The sequence below is a fragment of the Acipenser ruthenus genome, chromosome 31 (genome assembly GCF_902713425.1).
Source record: "Acipenser ruthenus chromosome 31, fAciRut3.2 maternal haplotype, whole genome shotgun sequence".
Lineage (NCBI taxonomy): Eukaryota > Metazoa > Chordata > Actinopteri > Acipenseriformes > Acipenseridae > Acipenser > Acipenser ruthenus.
In genome coordinates, this window is record NC_081219.1 from 9,479,948 (window position 1) to 9,504,559 (window position 24,612).

Below are 24,612 nucleotides of genomic sequence, written 5' to 3' on the forward strand. Positions count from 1 at the left end.
AGATTAAATTATGATTAAGATTGCTGTTTCTACACCCCTGTCTAGGATCATTACTACTCTGCAGCTGTAGTAAGAGCTGTCAATGCAGAAGGCTTGGTTGGTTCAGGTATGTGAGCGATAGCACAGAATTACTTGTTGAGATTTAAAGTGTAGCACACGTGTATATTGTACAATGGGTTAGGAATGGCACAAACAGGAAGAATGTTGATATCTTTTAGACAGGTGTATTCTGAACTGTATTGTGCTGTACAGCTCCTATCACATTTTAGGCAATTGGGTTCAGAGGGGCAGTGCTAACCGCATCACAGTAAAGTCTGCGTGTTCAGCAATTCCGGATCTCACAGCGTTTATCAAGTGACGAAAAAAAAAAAATAGCAGCATTGAGCTAAAGCACAAAATAAACTTTTGAAGAAATTCAATATTCTAAAACATTAGTAAACAATATAACCTAAGTCTGCAAATGTCATAAACTCTTATTATATGTTGACAGTCCCACAGTAGGAAATGAAGCCTGGCATTCAGGAAATGTTTAATGGAAGCAGGGCTGCCTGAAGACTTTTAACATAATCATTGTCATGCAGATTTCTTTCCATATCAAATGGGCTGCATGAATTGTCACTCAAATGACCCCCGAATGAGGGTTTAGAATTGTTTATTAAACAACATTACATATTGGCAGCAAATAAATACGTTTAGTTGTCAGAAAATAAGCGTGCAAACTAGCATCTGGCATTTTGGTGCCTGCATCTGTTACCATACAATGTCAGCTTCATTATAGGAACTGCACTGTGCCTTGGAAAATAAGGCAGCATGACCAACTTTAATGAATTTCCTTGACAAATCCTACTTAACTTTGTGTTTTGTAAAAAACTATTAGATCTGTCCCAAAACATTTCCAATGCACAAAAACGACCAAGTTAGCATAAAGAGACCATATAAAGAGATGCATGTAACAGATGGGGATAATATGGTACAGGCGAGGGCCATAATTAACAGCAATCAAGGCTTACTTATCTTATATACTGAGCATCAAAGGAAACATATCACTTATATTTGAGCATCAAAAGAAACATATCACTTTTATTTGAGCACCAAAAGAAACTTAGCACTTATATTTTGATAAAATCCACTAGATGTGTTCGAAAAATGACAAACTGTTTTAGAGCAGGTGCAGTGACTTTTTATTGTGCTGATTAACAATTGACATCACGAAGATGCTGCAGAATGATCTGTCGATCTTGGGCAGGTGTTGTGACTCTTGGTCGTTTTTTTGTTTTTGTTTTTTTTTAAGTATTGTTTCACTACCTTGTTGTCTATATTTTGCTTATGCACTAAATATATTACTGAAGAGCACTTGGCACTATTTTGTCTTGTATCGTGAACACTGTTTATTTCACTGGGTGATATATCTGGCTGGGGCTTGATGAGTAGGGTGATCAGAGGTGAGTAAACTTTGTCCCTGGTTTGTGTCGGTGCTTGGTCAGCCTCTGCTCGCTTTGTGTTTTCTATGTCAAAAGAAACTTCCCTACAGAAGTCTCGTTTTGTTTATGCCACTTTCAGCCATCGGGTGTTTGTTGAAATTCTTTGAATTCTCTTAAACTATAGATGGCATAGCTGTGGAGATATAATATATACAGTTTGTGTGTTTGTTTGTGTGTGTGTGTATATATATAGATGGGCTTCAGTGAGTTACAGGAAAATAATTTCATCTGGGGTTTCTGTGACGTCATAAATTATGAGACCGAAGGTCGAGTAATTTATAAACTGTCACAGAAACCTGAGGCCCATCTATTTTTTATAATACATGGATAGCCTTGAGATGCTAATATCAAAGATGAGGTTCAGAAGTACAGTTCATTTTTTTAAACATAGTGCTTCAGTGCTGTACAGATGTTCTGTGTCGTTATCTGTTTCTCTGATATATGAATGTGCCAGCTTTACATCATTTTTAACGTATTCTCATTTTGTTGATCATTAATGAACATTTTTGTACCGTGGGTGTTGTCGAGTGATTGAAAACAAGACATTTTGTGTTTGAATTGAAAGTGATGGTCTCGAGGAGTCGAATGGGTCAAAGTTCAAGTACATTTTCCTCTAGAGGAATTATCACTTTTTGACGTCACTATTGTGGTATTATTCCTTTTTTTTCGAATGGCTCATGATACAAATATAGCCATCCATGTATTATATATATTCCTCGATACATAGATTCTTGGACCGCTACATACAGAAAAATGTTCAGCCATGTTAACCAAGACACAATTGAGGCAAACCGGCCCCCCACCCACCGCCCCCACATTTTTATTGCAGAAGGTACTTGTAGCAACATGAATAAAAAAGTGGGGCCATGTTTGCCCAAATAGTTTTGTTTAACTTTCACATTACATCTTTACAGGGTTGGCTTAGCATTCTGTCACCTTGACTAATGTAGACTCTTGTACAGTATATGGCCTCTGAGCTGTGAGTTGAGTCTTGTGTGTTTTCAATTGTGACGCTATTCAAATTCTGTATTCCATTAGTGTCTCGCCAATTAAGAGTCAGTGTTGCATTAAAGCACATTTAATTAGCTCCATTATTGAAAGTAAAAGGTTAAGGGCTCATTTGACAAAGGTTTTCAGTCACCCGGGGATAGAGAAGAAAGACAGGTTGATGGATGTACAAGAAGAGCAATTGGAGAGCCCTACAGTTTGGCAGTAGGTGTTCAGGAGTAACACTTTGTAGTTTTCAAAAGCTCCTTGTTCAAAAGTAAAAGTCATTCTGCTTTTGCCAGTAAAATTATTTAATTGTTTTTGAATATTTAAATTAGAAATATTTACTGTTCATCATAATAATAATAAAAAAGTTATATATATATATATATATATATATATATATATATATATATATATATATATATATATATATATATATATATATATATATATAATTGTCAAGGTTCTTTAACAGTGAAATGTTTGCTTCAAAGCCATTTCTCCTAATGGTTCTGTGACGTTTTTTTCCAGTGTAATGCATTATCATTATACAATAAGTGTTTTTTGGTCTAAGATGTTTCAACTCATCTTTGCAGTAATCTATAGTAGTTTGAAAGATATCAGCCTGCTGTGCAGTATATGAGTATTGATCCAGAGTGTTTTTCCCCCAGCAGGAAACATACCCTTTCTGCTTGAACAATAGCTAGTGGTTTTCTTTGATGGCTCTGCATCACTTCATTGATAGTTGCTCTTATTCATATTTACTCTGCCAGGTGCCTTTATTCCAGAGTCACTATATGTGACAATGGCAAAAAGCTGTCTAAGAAGGATGAGCAATACTTCAAATTAATATCCTTAAGGAATAGAAAGAAGACAAGCCTTGACTTGTAAACAAAACTGACAGAAGGCACAAGTGTCGTTGTCCATCCATCAACAGCACCACACCTTTGACCATTGTTCCATAGTCCAATTTCTGTGTTCTTGTGCATATTTTAGCCTTTAAGTCTTGTTCCCCTTTCTTAACAGAGGTATTCTTACTGCAACACATCCTTTAAGTCCTGATTTCAAGAGTGACCTTCGTACTGTTGATTTGATGGACAATGACACCTGTGCCTTCTGCCAGTTCTGTTGTCAATTCAATATATATAAACATCTAGACTATTCAACAGGGTTTCAACTGTACAAAGCTTTCTGTGTTTATCCATTTCTAACTTCTCTCTGGGTTTTCTTTATATATTTTAAACAAGTTTAATAGAATATTTACTATACAAATGCTTTATATAGAAACCCCTTAATTGTTGCCCATACCTGTGTTAATCAAGCCATTAGGATTAACTCGCCTAGCCCTAGGTTTACAGAATGTGCGACAGTGGCATTGAATGGGTTAATTTATAGTGCATTATTACTACACGCGACCTCTTGACATATGAAAGGGGGGTGGTTGTTGACAAGTTTTGGATGAAGTGAGGTCTTCATAAGTGACAATAGTGAAATAACCCTTTTTTTTGTACTAATACAGTGGCTCAAAAATAATTCAGACAGTTGCCTAAATTTCTCAGGTTTTTACAGTACAGTATATTTAAAGCCTAAATATGGGAAACAAATGAAGTATTACTACTAGTACCATTATACACCCCAACAGATTATTCGATTGACACTAATGAGTTTGGTTGAGGTATAATTACAATAATACATGTTTTATTCCAGCCTTGTGTGTATTAATGTATTGTATTTCAATAAATCAGTACTGGGAAATGCCTTTTGTGGTGTCTTACTTATTTTGCAGAATGGTTGCAGAATACTGGACAGATTAAAATGCATTAAAAGTCATTGTGGTCGATATGCTTCAATTAGAGGTTTTTCTTTTCCTTTGCATGTGTTTTGCGAAGGTTATTTAGTTGAATTGCCCCTTTCGAGTCGATATACAATGATTTCACATTTATCTTCAATATTGGTTAAATGTGTTGGGAATTAATTAGAAACTATACATGGCTCACTTTTTGCACAATTAATGGTTTGCAATGTTTATAGCTACATAACTGAGATGTAAGGTGACTGACATTTAAAAAAAGAAAAACCTGCATGTTTATTAACCTTCTCACCTACACTAACATTGACATTATAACTGTCTATACATAATGTTATCTAAATTGGGATTCCCTATTGTTTGTGCTATGGTAATAAACCAATACATTTAAGTGCTGGAGAATAGGCTGTTTTTCATAAGCTAGCCAATATATTTCAAAAGGGCCATTTGGGTCTAATTTGCAGATGATCACGGATAGCAGATTCCTGTCATGTCGACTCATATAAGAGAGGAGAAATCTTGTCTGTTTGAATTGCGTTTCTGATAGCTGATTCACAAGATAAACAAGAACAGCTGTGTCCGCTGTTCTGAGTGACAGATATACAGCACCTGGTAGGTTAGTGACATGAAAGTGATAGGACCAAAGGCACGGAAAGGACTAACCAGCCAGCTGCTTCCCTTAATGACAGAAATGCTTTGCAGCCGCTTGCATACTTTTCATAACTCTGTGGTCCTACCTGCATCGCTACAAAAATAATCCAGATTTGACTGGGAAGATATTAATGAGGGGAATTGACCTCAGGGAATGTAAGTGTGACACTGGACCTGAAAGGAAGGCATGCCACCTGAGAGATTCGCTGGTTCGAACTCAAAGATTGGAATCGAGCTTCATAAAAAAAAAAAAAACATTGTGTGGTTTGTTTTATGTATAAGGGAGGGATTTTCCTTAAAAGACAGGAAACAGTCACGTGTGGAACTTCTCCTTTTATATTGCGCTCTACCTAGCCTTCGATTTACAGAAGTCAAACCAAGAGCTTCATTTGAAGCTGAAATGATATGGAATATATATTTTTAAAAGCATTTTTTGCCATAGTCGCAGTTTTAGAAAGTGAACAAGTCTTGAAAATGGACCCATTCCTGTACAGGTTTGCACATGACAATGTACTGTGTGTATCTACAGAAGCACTTCATGTTAACTAGCTTGGCTAGTATCTAGTAGGCTGGATCAGAGAAGGTACAGTAAGTGGGTCAATGTTCCATAATCAGTGCATGCAGTGGGGCAGAGGAGGTCAGTAGGTTTTGAGAGCGGAGGAGATAGAAGATGGGGGGGGGGGTATTAAACCATAACCTGTACTTATAAACAACTCTTCAGGGGATCCATTCAAGTAGCTACCAGAGAAGCAATTCATTTCCAGAACCAGCAGACTACACTACTGTTCCAGTGGTTCTATAATGCCTGAATCTGAAACACTCCATTTTTTTCTATCATGAGCCTAAGGGAAATCTAAAGCCATGAAAAGGTGCATTAGGCACAGTCGATTAGAAATACTGCATCTGCAAACGTCAAGTCTATCTTAAAGTCATGTTGCGTTCTGCAAACACAGCCCATAATTCATGTACCCTGTCACATCTCTTGATATAAAGTGCGTGTTAAAAAGAAATGGAGGCGCTTCGTGGTCTTTCCATCCGAGAGAAGTGCTGATGCTCGTGTGAGTTTTATTAGTCATTAAGAAACGTTTCACAGGATGGGTATTGCCATATTGATGTTTTGTGGACTTCTCTCGGCATAACCTAGGAGCGAAAAAGGCAAGATTGTGATAAATTACACAATTTCAGGAGCTGCTCTTCAGTTCTAGTTATTTGCCATGGTCACCTGCACTGTGCAGGCCAGGTCAGCCAAAGTTCTTTATACTCGTATAACACTGTCTTAATCTAGGTAAAGCTCAGTTACACCAGCATGTGTACCAAATATAGCACAGGAGTTTCAAATATTGTTGTTAAAAAATAAGAAGAGTGTAAAATGTATACTCTGTAAGCATTTTTCTAGTTTAGTTTACTCACTCTTGATCGAATGCCTATTAAAAATAACTTGATGCACTCAATATTAATTAGGGACTGGAGCTTGTTCTGATAGGTATAAGGAACATGTTATGGTCTGTATGCATTGCGGCGTCTATCGTGCATATATTTATTTTCAAGTCTGCTGTAGTGTCATCATTTGTATTCCCCGGACAATAAAGGTTGTGTGTAAATGTTGAATTCTGAGAGCATTTTTCAATTAGTTAGCAAGGCACTTCAATATATAAAAGAGTCAATTAATGTAACAGAAAACGCTCAGTGTTTCATATAGAGTGAAGCTGTTTACTGTATCATATTACTCAAACGCATTGGTATTAGTACAGTAGGGTGGCACAGTAGAGATTTACCTGGAAAGCTATCAAACGTGCAGTCCAGTACAGAGAAGATGGCTGCTTTTTAGTGATACCATCATTTCCTTTATTTCTAAAGGTCTATTAACAGTCTGAACTGCACAGGAAGTGATTAGGTACCAGGAAATGGCAGAAACTGTATTAATAGTGTTGTATTTCGAGTATCTGTTTCCATATTAATGTACAGTACTGTATATTGAAAGTAACCAGAGAAAAGATATTTAACACAAAAAATGGGACCCTGTGATAATATTGCAACTGATAGTGTGACCAAGAAGTGAGAAATAGATTTTAAAATGTAAAGCTTTTAAAGGTCAATACAGTTTAACGACTATAGTCTGGCAAAAGCCTAGTTAAAAACTTATTCTGAACAATATGGGCTAGATCATGCTAATTGGGGCAATTCATTCAAATCCAGTTTTTATTTGCTTTTTCAGCATATGATATTGTACATATAGCGTATACATATTGTGTAGTATTAAATGCACTAGGAAATTGAAGCCAGATTGTGACACTATCTAAGCATTGTTTATAAATTTTAAAATGCCAAAAAGAGTCAATTTTTTAAAATATACAGTATATTATGATGATAATCATGTAAAGCATACCGAGGATCATCATTTTAAACAAAAAAACTGTTCTGTCGTGTGTTCTAAAATTCTGTTACTTTATCGCCTGGTTTCCCAGATCGTGATTTAGTGTTAATCTTGGATGACCTAATGCTTATTATGATGACCTCATTTTGTTAAACCGTCTGTCAACTATAATTCTACTCTGGATCAGAACATTAGATTGATAATGCAGAGCAACATTCTTTCTAAACCTTTATTGACATTTATATCCCATTGATTATCCCCATAATCATAACCAAGCCCTATAACTCTACAGCAAAGGTTAATTTGTTATTGAAAACAATACATTTGATGCCAGAGGCTGTGCAATCAGTCCACGAGGCCCCAAAGGTTGCATCAGTTTGTATTTTCTTTTGAGAAACACTGAGCTCATTATTGCTATCTTGTTCCACACGATGCTCTTTCATTGCATGAACGTTAATTAAAACAAACCTGCCTGCCGATGGAGGCTGACACTGTAGCAGAGCGAGTGATGATGCATTACTAATCCATTGTGTGGTTTTCTGCACAACACTTTGCAGATGTTGTACAGAATCAGCTGTCAGAACGAAACAGAGTACAGGTTGTAATGCAGGTAACGATGCATGGGATTGGACAATAAAAACATTTAAAAAAACGCTATTTGAAGGAACAACTCTCAAGTAAAATATAATAATGTTTCAAGAGTACAGCAGCAGAGTCAGATAGCCAGTCAGTGATGAGAATATTCATAATCAAAAACAAATTGGCATGCATTTAGAAATATCACTCTTACAGATTGCAATGGAGTTATTGTATTTGTTTGTGTATTGTATTTTGACAGATGTAATTGGAGACATAAATGAAACAGCTTAACATGTAAGCAGTCTTAACCATGAGAGCCAAGTGATAATAGATCCCCAGAAAGGGTTGAAATTATAAGCATAGTTTTACAAGCAGTAACCACAAGGTGGCAATGTAGCTTTGTTTCTGTCTCGTCGTCTACGTCTTGGTTAACAAGGTATTTAATACTCATGCAGGAATACCAGTGGATGTGATGACGAAGCAGGAAAGGGGAATCAGTGTGTGGAATGGAAGAAAAGGGTTGTGTATTATTATTATTATTATTATTATTATTATTATTATTATTATTATTATTATTATTATTATTGTGTTTAATCAGTAACACTAAGTTCTGATACACACAATCTACAAGACAACATTTGCTAAAATGTGACTTCTTATTGAAGCAGATGGTTACTATCACTAATAATGGTTTCTGATATTTGTATTTAATCAACAAACATCCATAATCAGAAACTGCTGGGGGGGGGGGGGGGGGGGAATCATAAATACTTTCTAATGTGCAAACTTAAAAATAAAGACCCTAATGAAGTTTTGAACTTTTAGTCTTTTTAGTTTCCCATTTCAATCTACAGTATCTTGTCTTTAGATTATATATAAATTACAGTCGACTCCACTTATTTGCATATTGGATAATTGCATACATCCCTTAATTGCATAGCATGCGGCTGGTCCTGTTTTTAGTGCATTATTTGCAATGATAGGAGGCTGTGTGGTCCAGTGGTTAAAGAAACGGGCTTGTAACCAAGAGGTCCCCGGTTTAAATCCCACCTCAGCCACTGACTCATTGTGTGACCCTGAGCAAGTCACTTAACCTCCTTGTGCTCCGTCTTTCGGGTGAGACGTAATTGTAAGTGACTCTGCAGCTGATGCATAGTTCACACACCCTAGTCTCTGGAAGTCGCCTTGGATAAAGGCGTCTACTAAATAATAATGATTGTATGATACGGTTAAATGCATATCAGCTAAATGCATAACTCGCTTAATTGCATGCAAGCTGCACAGTCCCGAAGTCCATTGTACATTGCATTTTAATTTGGATAACTGCATAATGCAAACAACGTTCGAGTGTTTGAAATAAATAAAGTATAAATAGTTAAATAAAAAAGGACGTTGAGTGTTTCAGCAGTGACGTAGTGCTCATAGTGACGGCATGACAGCGGGGAAAGCAGCCCAATAGACACAGAATGGCAACGTGAATCTGCAAAACTCGATCCTCGGCACACTACGAGCCTTCATGGAGGCAAATGGTTGTCAGTCTATCACAGTTTTTACAGTTGTTTATCAGCAGTCGGCCGAATACTGTACATACTTACATCAAATATGGTTTTGATACGTTATAGTCACAAGATCTATAGTAAGGTACTGTGTACACAGCTGTTTAACTTTTATGTTTTACTGTACTATATTACAATAACTTAGTTTATGCATGCTGTTATATACTGTACATTATTGTACTTTTCATATCGTGCGTTGCCAGAGAATAGCGTTGTTTGCATTGAGTGTATAATGTATTTCAAGTTGGCTTATTTTTTCTGAACTTGTTCAGTATTTTAAGTTACTTGTAATATAAATGAAAATTAAAGTTATGAATCTGATTAAAACAAGCCATATATACATGTGCACGTACATATAGATTTATTGTCATTGTATGCCATTGTATTCCTGTACTCCGGTTATGTGCATGACCTCACACATTACCGAGCCCATGCAATTATGTGTGTGTGTGTCATATATTTATTACACAGAATATTAAGAAATTGGCAAGTTTCTACACCCGGAATTAGTTCATTACTGAACAACAATGACCATACTTCCCATTAAAGTAATTCTTAATTGTCTGAGTGCTGCTGTGGTTTGGGTCAGTTTACACTCAGCAATAATTGCCAGCAATAACTTTCCTCAATAATTACCAGCAAGCCCATTTCCGTGAGAGGGTCTGTCTCGGGAGCAGAGTTGCTGTCAATTTTTCTAACTATGATGTAAAGTTCTTATCATAATAAGGCTAAAAGCTATCTTTGCCAAATATATGGAATACTTATAAGGGTATTTAAAATGTTCAGCTTGAACCACAAAATTCAACACAACAGGAAGCCAGTGTTGGGGAAGTTACTTTTAAAAAGTAATCCATTACTGTTACAAGTTACTTGAACAAAATCTTAACTAATTACAGTAACTTATCACTTTGAAAAATTGTAACTAGTTACACAGTTATAGTTACTTCTCAGGCACAGCACGTTTTACAGAGATATTTTTGGGGGCTAAATATTCTTTGAAACAATCGGGCACACTCATTCCTTCGTCTGACTCCATTTTAAGCAAGATGACACGTAAGGTTTGATTCTGATTTCCATGTTCTAGAGCAGTGTGACGTGTAGTAAAGCAAAGGTAGGAACGTCATGTGAACATGTGCATGGCATTCTCCAAGCAGCCTAAAGAAATAAACACCTTTACAGTGTTTTAAACACAGCTCTTAAAACCACTGCTGTTAAACTCTACATTAATCCAGGGGTCCTTTACTGATGGGCTCATTAACTTTACTAAACACAATACAAAATACAGCGAAAAGAGGGCTGTGTGAAATCAGATTGTGTAGAATATATGGTTTACTATAATATGTTTGGACTGTAGTTTAGTGTTTTTTTGGTTTTTTTTTTACATGGGTCCCCAGCTTATTTGCCCAGGATATATGGATAAAAAGGATATAAAAACAATCACCAGTATGTTTTAATCTATCATTAAGGCCAGTGTTTATCAGAAACTACTGGGGGAAAATCATATACATTCTAATAAACATCTAAAACACAATGACTATTCATGTAATTCTGGTCACTAATCAGTGAGATTATTTTAAATGCTAAAGAAATGTTCACAAATGCTTTCAATTGGTCTTCAACGTGAAGCAGAAGATCAGTTTGATATTGTCAGCATTGATTTCTGGAAATAAAACCATCAAGGACTGGTATTACTTGTACAGCAAATGAACGTACTATTGCTGTGGTACTAATGAGGCTTAATGTTGTGTGTGTCTTTAACAAGGAGATATTGTAACGTCTTGCTTCCCCTTTGTAGGACCTTGCCATGTCCTAAAGTCACGCCGTGAACTTTTCACAAAGCTGTTGCTTTGATCCCAGGCGACAGCTTCAGCACACTAATCTGCTGCATTAGAAATGCCTGCCTGACAGTATTGTGTGTCGTGAGGCCTTGCGCTTTACTTGCAGTTTTTATTCTTCGTTCCAGCCAGTTTGATCTATTCTGGTCTTTTAGAAAAGTGCTTTTTTCCAATATTTCCTATAATACAGACAAAATAAAATCGATTACTTTTTAGCTAAAAAAAATCTTTTGCAAGGTTCAAGTCCAAAAAGCTAATTATTTTTTTCTTATAGACGGACGCCTACCCTGGTTACTCTGTTTTATCGTTGCTTACCCCTCGAGTTTTCGGTTTGTGACCCCAAATCTTATTGGAAAATGATGCTGTAGTGAAGTCGAGAGTTTGCTTATAAGCACTCCAAGCTGGGACTGAATTAAAATTAAATTAAACAAGTTGTTCTGAGCACATTTTAAGTGTCCACACAGATTCTAGGAAAGAAGTACTGCTGCTAACTTTTCATATGAAAAGCAAACATTGCAGATAGCTATGAAAAGCAAACATTTCAGGTATTTTATTTGCACGTTTTGGAACAGTAAATGGTACTCAAGTTAAAACAAAAACACAAAATCCATGTTTGCCATGATGTGAAGAAAGCTTGGCAGTCAGGCTGCAGTGTACCTTGTGACCCAAACACAAATGTGTGAAGCAGTGTCAAAGGTAGAGGAAGGGAAGTGATGTCATAAGTCTCAATAAACAACGGGAGGGAGACGACTTCATTGAATGTAATTTGTTTTGCAACAGGCAGGGATAGATTGCTATGACCACAGGTTACTGAGACATTCAAGGACACTGAATAGGGAATCTGTAAGACTCAACACATATTCACTGGTTTATGCCTCTCAATGTTTTTTTTAAGTATAATAAAATCTTCAAGGATATTGCTGAATAAGGATTTTAGCATATGAAATATGTTGAACTGTTCTGAGACAGGAACCTTTTTTATTTATATTTCTACAGTGAAATGTGAATAAAAGTTAAAAACTCAAAAGTAAACCGCCTTAAACTTTACCATTAACAAGGTATTCAAGCATGTCCGGCCTCCCGACCACAGTTGGCGCTGAGGTACTTCTCTCTAGTCAGCCATCTTGGTAAGGTACTCATAGGCTATAGGTCCAGGCTGATTGGAGAGGTGGACCCTCTATGTACATATAGGAAACTACTTTGCCTGAAGCCTCCAGTTGCGTGTGGGGAATAGAGGCTGTGAGGAAGGACCGAAGAACATAGTGTTTGTTGTTTTTGCTGTTTACTTGTGTCTTATACTTTACCAGAGTGGATTAACCCTGAGAGCTCCAGTAAATAAACACACCATTCCACCAAAAAGTTGAGGTCATCTGTTCCATTCTGCACGTCTGTTTAGAATAACATGCAGATAATGGGGTAGATATAAGTATTGGCTAATTGCTTTGCGGCCAGGCAATTATTTTGCACTGTGCCCTATATAAGCTTAAGAGTAATACAAATTACTCAACACACACAAATAATGATCCACAGTTATGATAATGAGGTCCAGAGGTGTTGGAGTTAGGAGTACAGAGAGCACCAGGCGCTGTATGACATTTGTGGAGCATGAAAATACAAACTAAAAAAAAAGGGCAGAGGAAGTGCATCCCAAACAAAGTGACCATAGGATTGAATATGTGGGGTCTTCTTCCTCTTGCCCTTCTCTTCCCAGCATATGCCTGCCTGTCCTCAACAAGAGCCAAGCGTCGCCACATCAGGAAGTGTACCACAGCAACCACCCTGAAGCCAATGACAGGTCTCTGCAGGCGTGTGCTTTTACACAGCTCTTAATTCCATGCTCTTCATCTGAATGCATTTCAATATAATTTTAATGGATTAATGATGGCAAAGTTTGATAGCTGGTGCAGAACGCCAGATGAACACCATTCTTTACGGCTGCTAAACAGGATTTACAGCTGCATTATGGGGGGTTTGCACCCGCAGAAGGCTCAGAAAGGCTTTTCTAATACCAGGCAGAAAGATTGTTCATGCTATATGAAATACTGTAAGATTCCCATTTCATGTCCAATCCAGAATTTACAGACTCCTACCTGGCAGAGACTTCTACAATCACTGCAGGAAAAAATGTTGAAAATACACATCAAGTGAGAAAAAGCATGAACATGATAAATATTAACAGTTATTATTGGGAAGCAACAATATTGACCCCCAATGTTGTTCAGAGGTAATATTTAACTTAATTTGCTAGACTCCCAATGTCAGTAAAGGAGACCACAGCAAGTTCTAACTGAAAATAGTCTCTGTCCAATGAAGGGATGGGAGAGAGCTGTTCTATAATGAAAATGGAAAGGAAGCTAATAAAGCTAGGAAAATGGAATGGGGACTTTAGAGGACTACAACTATAATTTAGACTTTGAAGAAGCAGTGAAAAACATAATTTAGTTTATAGTGTATGCTGGGAATACAAAAGTACTCATTGCATTTGGACGTGAATGCAATAAGAGGGCAATAAAGAGGTTTGAATCCTCTATCATTAATTTGTCTGGTCACATAATGGAAGAACGTAAAAATCGAATTGGTCATCCAGCAATTAAAATTAAAGCCATCATTGATGTGGTTTGACCTTAAGTTCTCTGGCATCCATTAGCTGTGGGACTGTGAGATATACACACAGCTCCCGGCATCTTCACGCCACCCGCAGAGGGAAAGAATGCAGCCGTTGTACGAATTGGAGCAAATCACAGGAGATGGCACTTAGGCTTTCATTTAAATGACTGCCAATTGATCTTCATAACTTGACAGACCTTAATCCACATGAACTGGGATTTCTCAGAGGCGCACATACTCTTTTGTGTTTATGCATTCTGTGTCCTTTGCATTGGACACTCATTAGGTAACTCCATCAAAGTATCTGGAAGAGATCAGTTTTAACCTTAGTCCTAATTTGGGGCTGACATATAAAGTAAGAAGTTAAAAGATATATACAGTAGACATCCATACAGTATAATCTCTGGCTAAGAGAACACCCCTTGGGAAGCAAGCGAAGTGTTCTTATAGCCGAAGTGTTCTCTAAGACGGAGTGAGCCACCAGACACAATATGAATCAATAAATAAATACATATTCATGTCATGACGCACGTGCATCAACATATGAAATGATCTGAATAAGTAAAAGCAAAACAATAGGCAAGTGTATTTTAATAAACTGTAATAATAAAGTAACAGACAAACTAACATAAATAAATCTAAAGCAAAACACCACGGTCAAAAAGCTTCAATCGCTATGTACTATGAAATTAGCTGGCGGATGTGTTTTGGTCTATCACAGTGGCAGAGGCAAAAATAATGGCCGTTACTGAGGGTTAACTTAACGTTAATAAACTGTCAAACTAAATTAACACAGCACCCCCACAGAACTTTACAAAATGCAGCGGCAATATACAAGACATGCACATTGTTTAACAGAATGGTGAAGCAACTCACCAGAACGGGAAACACCAAATTGCACGGCGACTTGTGTCTGATTTAGATTTTTTTCAAGAGCTTGAACAATTGTGTAGCAAGAGAAACAGCGGTGCATTTTGCCGTTTGCTTACATGTCATTTTGTAGCGATGAGGTGCACTCGTGGAAATCAGAATACAAAACAAGTCACTTTTTTACAAAACAGTACTGTATTGTGAACGAATCGCTATCAGAGCCAAGAAGGTGTTCTTTTAAGTGAAGTTTCTGTTCCTTTAGCCGGAGCATTTACAATGGAAAAAATCTGTTACACCACAAAATTTGCAGTATGACTGAAGATTATATCATACCTTTCTTAAACAACTAACCATTCATGTAAACAAAGACAAAGTGCAGTTTTCAGAAAACGAATATTCTGTAAACAGCAGCACTTTTCAGAAAACGAAAGTTGTACACAAAGTGTCTCTTTTATGAGGGAAAGATGTTATAGTAATGGACTGCTGTTATTGTGCTTTTAAAAAGGTTATTCTCCTTGATGCCTCTTACCATCTGATGTATGTTGTGTTCTCAGGATCATTCTCATAGCAATCAAAGCAGGCATAGCAACAGAAGTACTTTTTATTTTATCAAGATAGCTAATAGGCCTTTTATTGCTTTCTGGAAGAGTGCATATATTTTAATGATGATGAACGAATCCGTTCAGCATTGTTTTTTAAACGCCCTTGATGCAGTTATTAAAATGCCCTAAACAAAACTTTTGGTATACAGTGCAGATGCAGGAGGAACAGGGAGAGTGTCATCAGATGAGACTTCCTAGAATTAGAACCAATAACTCGTTTTTTAGTAATCCATTTAAGATGAGTATAATGGTTTCAAATCAATAAAGGTACTTTTGTAAGTATAGATCTCAGATCACAGTAGAGACGTTAAAATGGCATATTTGTCTAGAAGATTATACTTGACCTTTGACCCATATTTGACTCCTGTGCATACCTCTTTCAAACACAAAATGTCTTGTTTTCAATCACTCGACAACACCCACAGTTTGTGCTTTTTAGGCACTTTTAACAAATCTGTCTGTGTGAAGATTTACAATCATCCTCCACCAACGGGAGAATCAACCAAGCGGGCGACAATAATCTTCAACTCTGACAGCGACTAAGAAAAAAAAAAAAGCATACCCCACTGAAACACCTTTTCTTTAAAAATATGTTATTTTTTTGCAGTTTAATTCACTGTTTGTGCATTATCAAAAAGAAAATTATATTTAAGCTGTTTTAATATTGACTTAATTTATGTTATTATTATTCATTAAATTCAACTGCAACCTTAGCACCTGTTTATTGTCTTTTTTTTATTTCAGATACTAATATCCATGTATTATAAAAAATAATAATAAATGGGCTTCAGTGAGATAAAGGGAAATAATTCCCTCTCAGATTTCTGTGACAGTTTAAAACTACTCGACCTAACAATCTCGTAGTTTATGACGTCATATAAACCCTAGATGGAATTATTTAGCTGTAACTCACTGGAGCACATCTATTATATATATATATATATATATATATATATATATATATATATATATATATATATATATACACACACACACACACACACACATCATAGATCTATTAATATTGGAATAGAATAGTGATGTCTGTTTAAGGTTCTGTAGTAGTGATCTAGGTAAAGGAATACTTTATATTATTTATTTGGTTCTGTTTATTATCCTATTGTGTGTGTTCTGTTTGATTCTCTATTGGTGTTTCTGCTCAGTGTATATGCCTTGCTTACAAACTAATTCTTTTGGCAAGAACTGCATCTAAAAAGACTGCTCTTCGCTCATTGTGGGGAAAAATATTAACATAATAGGTAAGACATTTAATATTATTCAATCAAAGCATTTGGGGTGAGCAACAGGACAGTGGTAATTACATTCATATGCAACCAGTCTGCAAGCGTTTGAAAAGTCTGCATATAATATTCCTGGTTCACCATTGCAGTTTATTTACTTCATTTAACAATTCCATAGCCTCAGTGTGTTCGTGTGTGAAATTATATTTAAAGTGATGGCAAAAAGCCAAAATTGATAGAAGTTAGGATCTCCTTAAATCCAATACAAATTGAAGAGTGGCCTTGTGACCATGTCTCACTTTAGCGAACATACTGTAAATATATCTTTAACTTATAAAACAATCAATCAGAGAATACACGGTAAAACCTATGAGAAACAAAGTCAAGTAGACTAGGGTTTGGGCAATTACCATCATCAGAAATAAAGAATCTTTCAAACCAGAAGTTAGTTTCTTAAGTTTTACAGCAATAATACATATCTTTATGGAAAAACAGAGTTATCCTATCTAATGTATTCTTCTTGTGTAGATTAAGTTTATGTTTTACATCCTGGTCACTTTTTAAAATGAAGAAGTCAAAAGCACCTTGTGGCAATGTGCCCCGTCCCTGTGTGCATTTGTGTGTTGCGTGCGTGTGTTAATGTTGGTGTATAGATTGGTACACGGGATATAAACGGGTCTGTGTTTCACGTATATTTAAAAAGTGTAGATTTGTATTTAGGCACGAGGAGAGCACAAATCACTTCACGTGCTGGTTAAATGTAATATGTGAGCACGGGGTTGCACAGAATTAATTCACGTGCTGGGATTCAAGTGAATAATTAATTAGTAATTGAATCCCAGCACAACAGTATATATAGAGACACGTAGCATGCAGTCGGGGGGGTTAGGTGTTCGGTGAGTGGAGAACGAGTGTGGAGAAGGAGAAATTAAATAATAAGAAAGAACGTAAATATAAAAGTGAATAACTGTCTCACTCACCGTGTTTCGTTTGTCTGTCTGTGCACTGTGTCTGTTTACTGTGTAGTCCGTTTTGTTTGTCTTTTTATTTTGGCGTGTAGTGCCGTGTCCCGTGTTTTTGTCTGTTAAACCCTTTTATTTTCTGTGCTGTTTTATTAAATGCTGAGCGAAACCATTCGCTCAGCTCCACCAAACTCCAAGTCTCTGTCTGTTTACTCCCTGCTTCTGGTCTGACGCCACCCACTCTGGCCGTCTTTGTGACACACCTACACAGAGCTTTCAGACATGCCTCTCTAAATTGTGCTGGTTTACGTCCACTGGTGGCAGTGTTGCAGGGGGGCAGGTTAATGGTTACACTCTGGTGTACCACCTGTACTTAGAGAGCACACATGTTGTAAACTCTTGAGGCCACTGGGCTGCTTTAAGTCACCAGGATTTGATGTCAGAAAATGATATACAAAGTGATTCTAAACAACAAGAGTACATTACTTACAACAACATATCATGCCTGTACCAAGTAGCTATATAAGGACTGTAGCAAAGAATGCTATATTTATCTTGATAGACACCCACACATTCACAAGTGTGGCCTGTTTCACCATTCTTTCACATGTTGGTTCTCAAATGCAATTAGCTGGTTTATTCACATTTTAATGAATAGCCAGGTTTTTTTTTTTTTCTAAACTTAAAGGAAAGAAGTTTCAAATCTGGATAATTGTCACTGTGCAAGTCAGCATTAAGAGTTTCTCACTATATCTTTTGAAGCATTGCATTGAATAGGTCTGTCTTCTAATGAGGCAGTGCTGGGTTTTTCATTATGCAGAGAATATAGGGACCTATGATCTCGTTTGGAAATTACGGTCAATAAGTAGAGTTCACTTCATCACAAGTGCAGCAATTACCTGGCAAAATAAGCATTAATGCACAGAAGGACAGTTTATACAATAAATATCACTGTTTTTTGCTGTGGAACTCAAAGACAGTACTAAGTATTGCATTGCTTACAATAGCGTTCATTAATAAAATGCATGCATTGTTTAAAACTTAAAACCCTAGGAAAGCTGTAAACAGACACTTTGAAGTAATAGGTATACTACGTTGTGCTACTGTACTTTTGCACAGCATTCAAGTTTATGGACAAGACTGCTTTATTGAATATTGAATATTAAATGATTGGACCCCAGTGTACACGAAGGCTAACACCTATTATTTGGTCTGTATATTTTTAGCAATGGTTAAATGTTTAAGCAAAGTTTTAAAAGTTTAAGACCAGGCTAATATTTAGCATTTAAACTCTAGAGCTTCATTATAACAGAAAGCCACAGGACTTTAGTGCTAAATCTGGTATTCCATTTGCTACATGCAGAACTGTCCTTCATATGTTTGTATCTTAACTAAGCAGTAGACATTAACTCATTTTAATCAATGTATTCATTTACCATTTTCCATAGAGATTTTTTCATATCGTAATATTTGTGGCCTGTCTGCCTTCTAGTTAAAACCGCAATTTGCATGCACTGTATTGCTGGTATTGTCAGTCAGTCACAGGTGCAATTCATAATGTGTGACTAGACATTAAAGATGGAAGCTTTAATAATACATGACAAAACTCTACTTATTAAGATCACCTGATCCTGATTAGCTGGTCAATGGTCAATCAATATATTAAAGCTGATTCATCTGCAAGGCAGGTGGATAGAAAGAGCTGCAATTAGACTTTGTTCTCAGCCTTATAGAGGCTGGGGCATAGTAAGGAGCATCAGTGGGTTTGCCTTTCATAGCAGCCAACAGTTAAACCTTATTGTAAATTGTTAAAAATAATTTGTTTCTCTTAAATAAAAGTACTCATTTGCATTCCTATTTCAATGGCTATCTGATTTTCTGCCCTTTTGCCTGATTGCTTTTGCCAAACCCTTACGCTTGGGTCAGGAGTGAGACATCATCATCCAGTGGCCTGTTCCTATCAACAGAGGACTGGCCAGCCATGCTTCTGCGATAGAGAAAGAGATCCTGCCACTGCAGAGCAACCAGTGTCCTGCAGCAGGAGAGGCATGGAGAGCCTGCCATTGGCTGGACAAGAGCTCGCTCCGTGTACCTCAGAGCTGGCTACACCTGTGAGTCAGGGAGTTCCAGCTGCCTTTCCAGAAGCTGGATACCAGAACTCTGGGAACTTGAACTGGAGGTTCAACAAGCACCCCTAATCAAAGCCCAGAGGTTAGCTTGGGAGTTCAATGGGCGCCCCCAATACAAGTTCCAAAGGTTGGAGTTAAATGGGTACCCCTTATAGAAGACCCGGGGGCTACAAAGAAGGCAAAGACTAGACCAGCAAATGTCTTCTTTGAGCTCACTGGGCACCTGGCCCGGTATGGGTCCGCTGTAACTCAGTAAGGAGAAACAGTCTCTGCTGATTTTGCTCCCCTAACCTGCTGGAGTGCCAGAGCCCCCTCTGGAATCCCCAGCAAAGACCTGCGACTTCACACAGCCAGGACTCGAACCTGCGCTCCCCTGACTGTTTGACGACTTACTCTGCATGCCACGCAGCCGTACCGTGACGAGGATGAAAGTGAAGGGTTGGAAATTTAGCAGCAGTAATCTAACCTGAACCATGTACACCTTTAAATACACCCCCATCACACACTTTATATTACTCAAACTACCAGAGAGAGTTCATAGCACACTAATGTGTGCACACACTTCCTGAATATGTAACTGTACATATAAAACATCCCTAAATACAGTCATATTCACTTGATCTGGGCATGCTTGATAATGTGATACATCTCTGCTGGTGTAATCAGACTGTGTGTGTGTTTGAAAGGTCACTATATACAGCAGTAGGATGTTTACCATTCTTTGCAGGTAGTATATTTTGTGTGACCGGTAGGTACTTTATGAGGCAATACTATAATCTAGTTGTAACTGAATGCAATCCCTATGTTACTATTCCAACCACCAAATGCACAGAGTAAAATAGTCTTAACAGAAAGCTGGTCCGAATAGGACAAGATCTAAATTGACAGTGGTCTTAATGAGCTGCTTTTAAAAGCCTGTCACAAGAAGAATACATTTGATCGTGATATTAAGCATCTTTTGAGATAATGACTTCATATTTCCAGTGTGATGGAAACTCCACTGGCAAAATGTAAACAATATTCTTCACTGTGACCTGGGACCACGTTGTGCTCATTGCTATTTTTTGGGATGATAAAGTCACTTAAAATATTAGCTTCATACTGTATGTGTAGCGTGCACGGGGGAAGGCAGCAGTAGGGCTGGTGATGCGCCTGCCTGCGGGAACCAAGATCGCTACATATGCTGTATTCTCTGATTCGCTCACTAGATCCAATACAGGTGTGGTGCAGGACAAACTAACTGTTTCACTGCCATGTTGTTTTAAGCTCTGACCATATCAATGATGAGGATGTGAGTAAGCTCTAAACTAAAAAGTGGTTTAATAGTTTGACTGTTTTATTATTATTTGTGAGGTATATGTTAGTAGAATATTATTATTATCTGAAATGGAGATTTTTTTTTTTTAAGTTAAACTTTAACTGCTGATTTCACAAATCCTGATTAGCACTATTATAAGACTACCCTGCCTACAGTGACACTGGGCAGTCCGAGATTAGTGCTAATCAGTGTCTGTGAAACTAGCCTTGCTAGCTAGTAACTAGAGCCAGTATAAAATATACTAGCAGCTGCAGCTTTGGAGGCTCTTAGTACAAATTCTACTGGCAATAAGAAACAGCCCAAGACAGGTGCCAGGTGTTTAACATCAGGGCTGAATAACACGGATTACATTTTACTGGCATTACGTTTGAGAATACGGAAATGAGTGCCCGTAAAATTAAAGATCACGGAAATAAATGTTTAAAATGTAGGAAAGGCATTCAAAAGACGGCACTAATTGCTGGCTAGCAGTAAAAGGGTATGTTAAGTGCTGGCGCTAATTCATGGTTGTGTCTGTGTGTGGTGTATTTTTTTTTTTTTAGTCAACGATAATATTACCATTGGGCTACACGTAACACGATAAATGCAAATGACGTGAACAGAAAAAAAAAATCCGATTTAACGAGGACTGTTGTAATTGGAGAGATGATGCTAGGAGGATGATGCGATAAAATCGTGTGGTACTGGCTTGCAGCACAAGAAAGAGCATCTAGTATATGTATGTATGTATGTGCGGTGCAATGACTGCTTGGTATATGATGAGAAGCTAGTGTAAAGGAGCAAATTGAAGCGTGAAAGAAGCCCCCAGACCATATTGAGAACACACAGTGGGATGGCTGGAGCCAAGCTGAGGGATTCACCGTCAGAGATAGATCCAGATGTAAAGACGGTTTCACAGAAGACAGGGGGGCCGAACTGGGTCTATACCACGGTGTCGACCTCGACCCGAAGGATGGGATCAGTTGGCAGTGAAGCTGGGCAAAGGTAGGTGTTGCAGCCCTACAAAGGTGGTTCACGGAAGAACACGGTTCATTCTTGGGGTGCTGATAGCTGCAGCATTCTGAATTGCAGTGCCGTCTATTGCTGTCACATTCTGCGTGAAATTATGAACAACCGATTGATCCCTGCCGCAGATTTCCAGATATTATATAATACTGGGCGATCGTGACATAAGTAAATATCTGCCTTTTAATTCAACAAGCGCGTTATTATACTAATTGTTGACATTAAAAAAATAAAATAAAAAATAAAACATTACATCCACGTTTGGATTAAGTACTATTGATAAATTCCAACTAGACGAGTAAATTGGACTACTGTTATTAATTATGAATTATGTAATGGGGTTGTTGATATTTTCACAATAATACCTGGCTGGGGGAAATCGTTGTATAGTTTATGTATTTGCTGAGGGTGCCTGTATAGAATTAGGACCGCAACACTAGTCCAAACAACGTAACACGTGGTTGTGAAATTGACAGGTGAGTTTGTTACATAACACAACAAACAGCGGCCAGTCAGTTTATTTGCTGTTTAAAAAATGCGTAAAAACAGAAATTATAAATATAGAACCATCATTTGACAAAATAGCAAAATTAAATCTCAAAGTTTAGGGGGATGATGCACCCTTAAGTACCATTTTGGTTTATTTTCATCAACGAACTGCATAATTGGGCTTTTAAGAAATTCCAATTGGCTAATTGATTTATACAATTATTGTAATGCAGTCATGAAACTCATATGTTTTTACGTCATTTTTGATGAGCACGTCATTTCTTGTCTACTTTTTAAATTTGTTAACCTGATCTAAAGCAACACGTCTGCATTATAATTGTACTGTAATGCGCGTTCTTTCCGCTGGGTTTTCCCCCCCGTTTGTTTAAGTGATTTTGCAATGTAAACCAAGGGTCGTTTTGTATGCGCTGCACCTGCTGTTTGCTGTATGCTATTTCCTTTTTAAACTCTTTCAGACAGTGAAAGACACTTCATATCAAACCAGCTGCATTTTTATTCCCTTACAGGGGTTGCATATCCATGTGACGTCAATATTTTACATGTAATATACAATCTAGTGTCAGACATTGAATTGGGATAATTTAATAATTTTACATAATCTAGATTAACAAATGTAAGATAATGAAGGCTATATATAGCTTTGACAGTGATCGTCTACATGTTTATGCAGTGTACCTGTGCGAATGGGTGGGTGTGTGTGTCTGTCAGTGTCTACAGCATATGACATCACTTTTTGATGAATTCTTATGTTAAGTGTTCTACAGAAACTATCACTGTTTACCCTTCTGTGCACTCATTGTACACGCTGCATTGAATTACCTCGGTGGTGCTTGAGGGTGTATGTGGTGTCCAATCAATAAGACACTGTATAAATTATCTTAAATAAAATGAACATGAGCTTTGTACCGCAGGAAGAGCTAACGCAGGACCTGTATGTTAGGACTGGAATATAACTACATTAAATGCTGTTCTGCTGCCCTGTAGATAATACACTGCACCTTATAACCCTAACAGTAAGAGACGCTAGGTAGAGCAGCAGTCTAGCATATTCAACATCCATGCCTCACATCACTGGAGGGCTGGGTTTGAATCTGGTTCCTGAGTTGGATGGGCTTGACCTAGCCCCTAGTGGCCATGAATCCTCTTCACAAAACTGCAATTCGGCATTACTGAATGGTGTTCCAGGGCCGTGCTGGACTCTACTTTGCAGTTTGAAAACAAGGAATAAATGTTAGTTTAGGGCCCAAGTTGGTTCATACTAGATTTATACTATACTACAACAAGCGGAGCAAAAGTCTATGAAAAGTGTGGATTGCATTCCGGCCTAGCTGAAACTTGTGTTGCAGTTGAAAGTATTTTCATTGATACAGTACAGTACGTTGAATGACTTAAGATAACTATACAATTTAATAAATATGTTATACTAATTCAAACTTGCAAATGGCATTGGAAGCTATTTTAAACATTTACATTAACTGCAATTTTAGAACCTCAAGTGACTGCGTTGCAATTGGTTGTTAAAGCAGTTGATTTAACAATCCAGTACTGTATAGGCGTGAATACAATCTATAGAGGGCAATTAGGTAGGGAAGACTGGGGCACAAGAGACAGCCAAAAATATTTTTCTTTTAACCTAATGCTAAAATATGTATTTCTTTTGTAGATGCACAGATGTGTTCATATGAATAAAACATGTTACATGTTATGCAATGAAGGCATTACAGGGGGTCACCCCTAATGACGTTTGTATCTTTATTTTTGTGTACACTTGTACGGTATATCGTGTTCTATACTTGTAGTTATTACTAGATATTAGTAGAACATGTACTGTATGTAGAAATAGGGCTTTGTGCCACCTCTCAATAGAAAATGCTCCAAGTGTTTTGTCTTGTGTATTTATTTAAAATTGGGCATTAAAAATGAATGACAAAAAAAAAAACTCCACGAGGGGTAACACTTTATTATTTACTGTTGCCATTGTGTTTCGTGTTCTAAGAATATACAATAATGTATTGCTGTGACCGGTATCGTACAAGAAAGAGGATAGCCTTCGGAACTGACACCAAGGTACACACAGTAAAACACAGGGCGATGT

The 24,612-nt window shown here is 37.3% G+C and overlaps 1 protein-coding gene across 8 annotated transcripts in view; it reads left to right on the forward strand.

The window, feature by feature from the left end:
• Nucleotides 1–24,612, forward strand: part of LOC117973875 (potassium channel subfamily T member 1-like) — a 128,167-nt gene that overhangs the window by 24,491 nt on the left and 79,064 nt on the right. For 2 of the 8 annotated variants that reach the window (XM_059005425.1, XM_059005426.1), the window contains exon 1: nt 21,321–21,986. The exons of the other annotated variants lie outside the window; for them this stretch is intronic. In XM_059005425.1, the coding sequence (XP_058861408.1) occupies nt 21,835–21,986 (152 nt within the window). In that variant the 5' untranslated portion in view covers nt 21,321–21,834. Of the gene's footprint in view, nt 1–21,320; nt 21,987–24,612 lie in introns of those variants that run through there. 8 annotated transcript variants of the gene reach the window in all.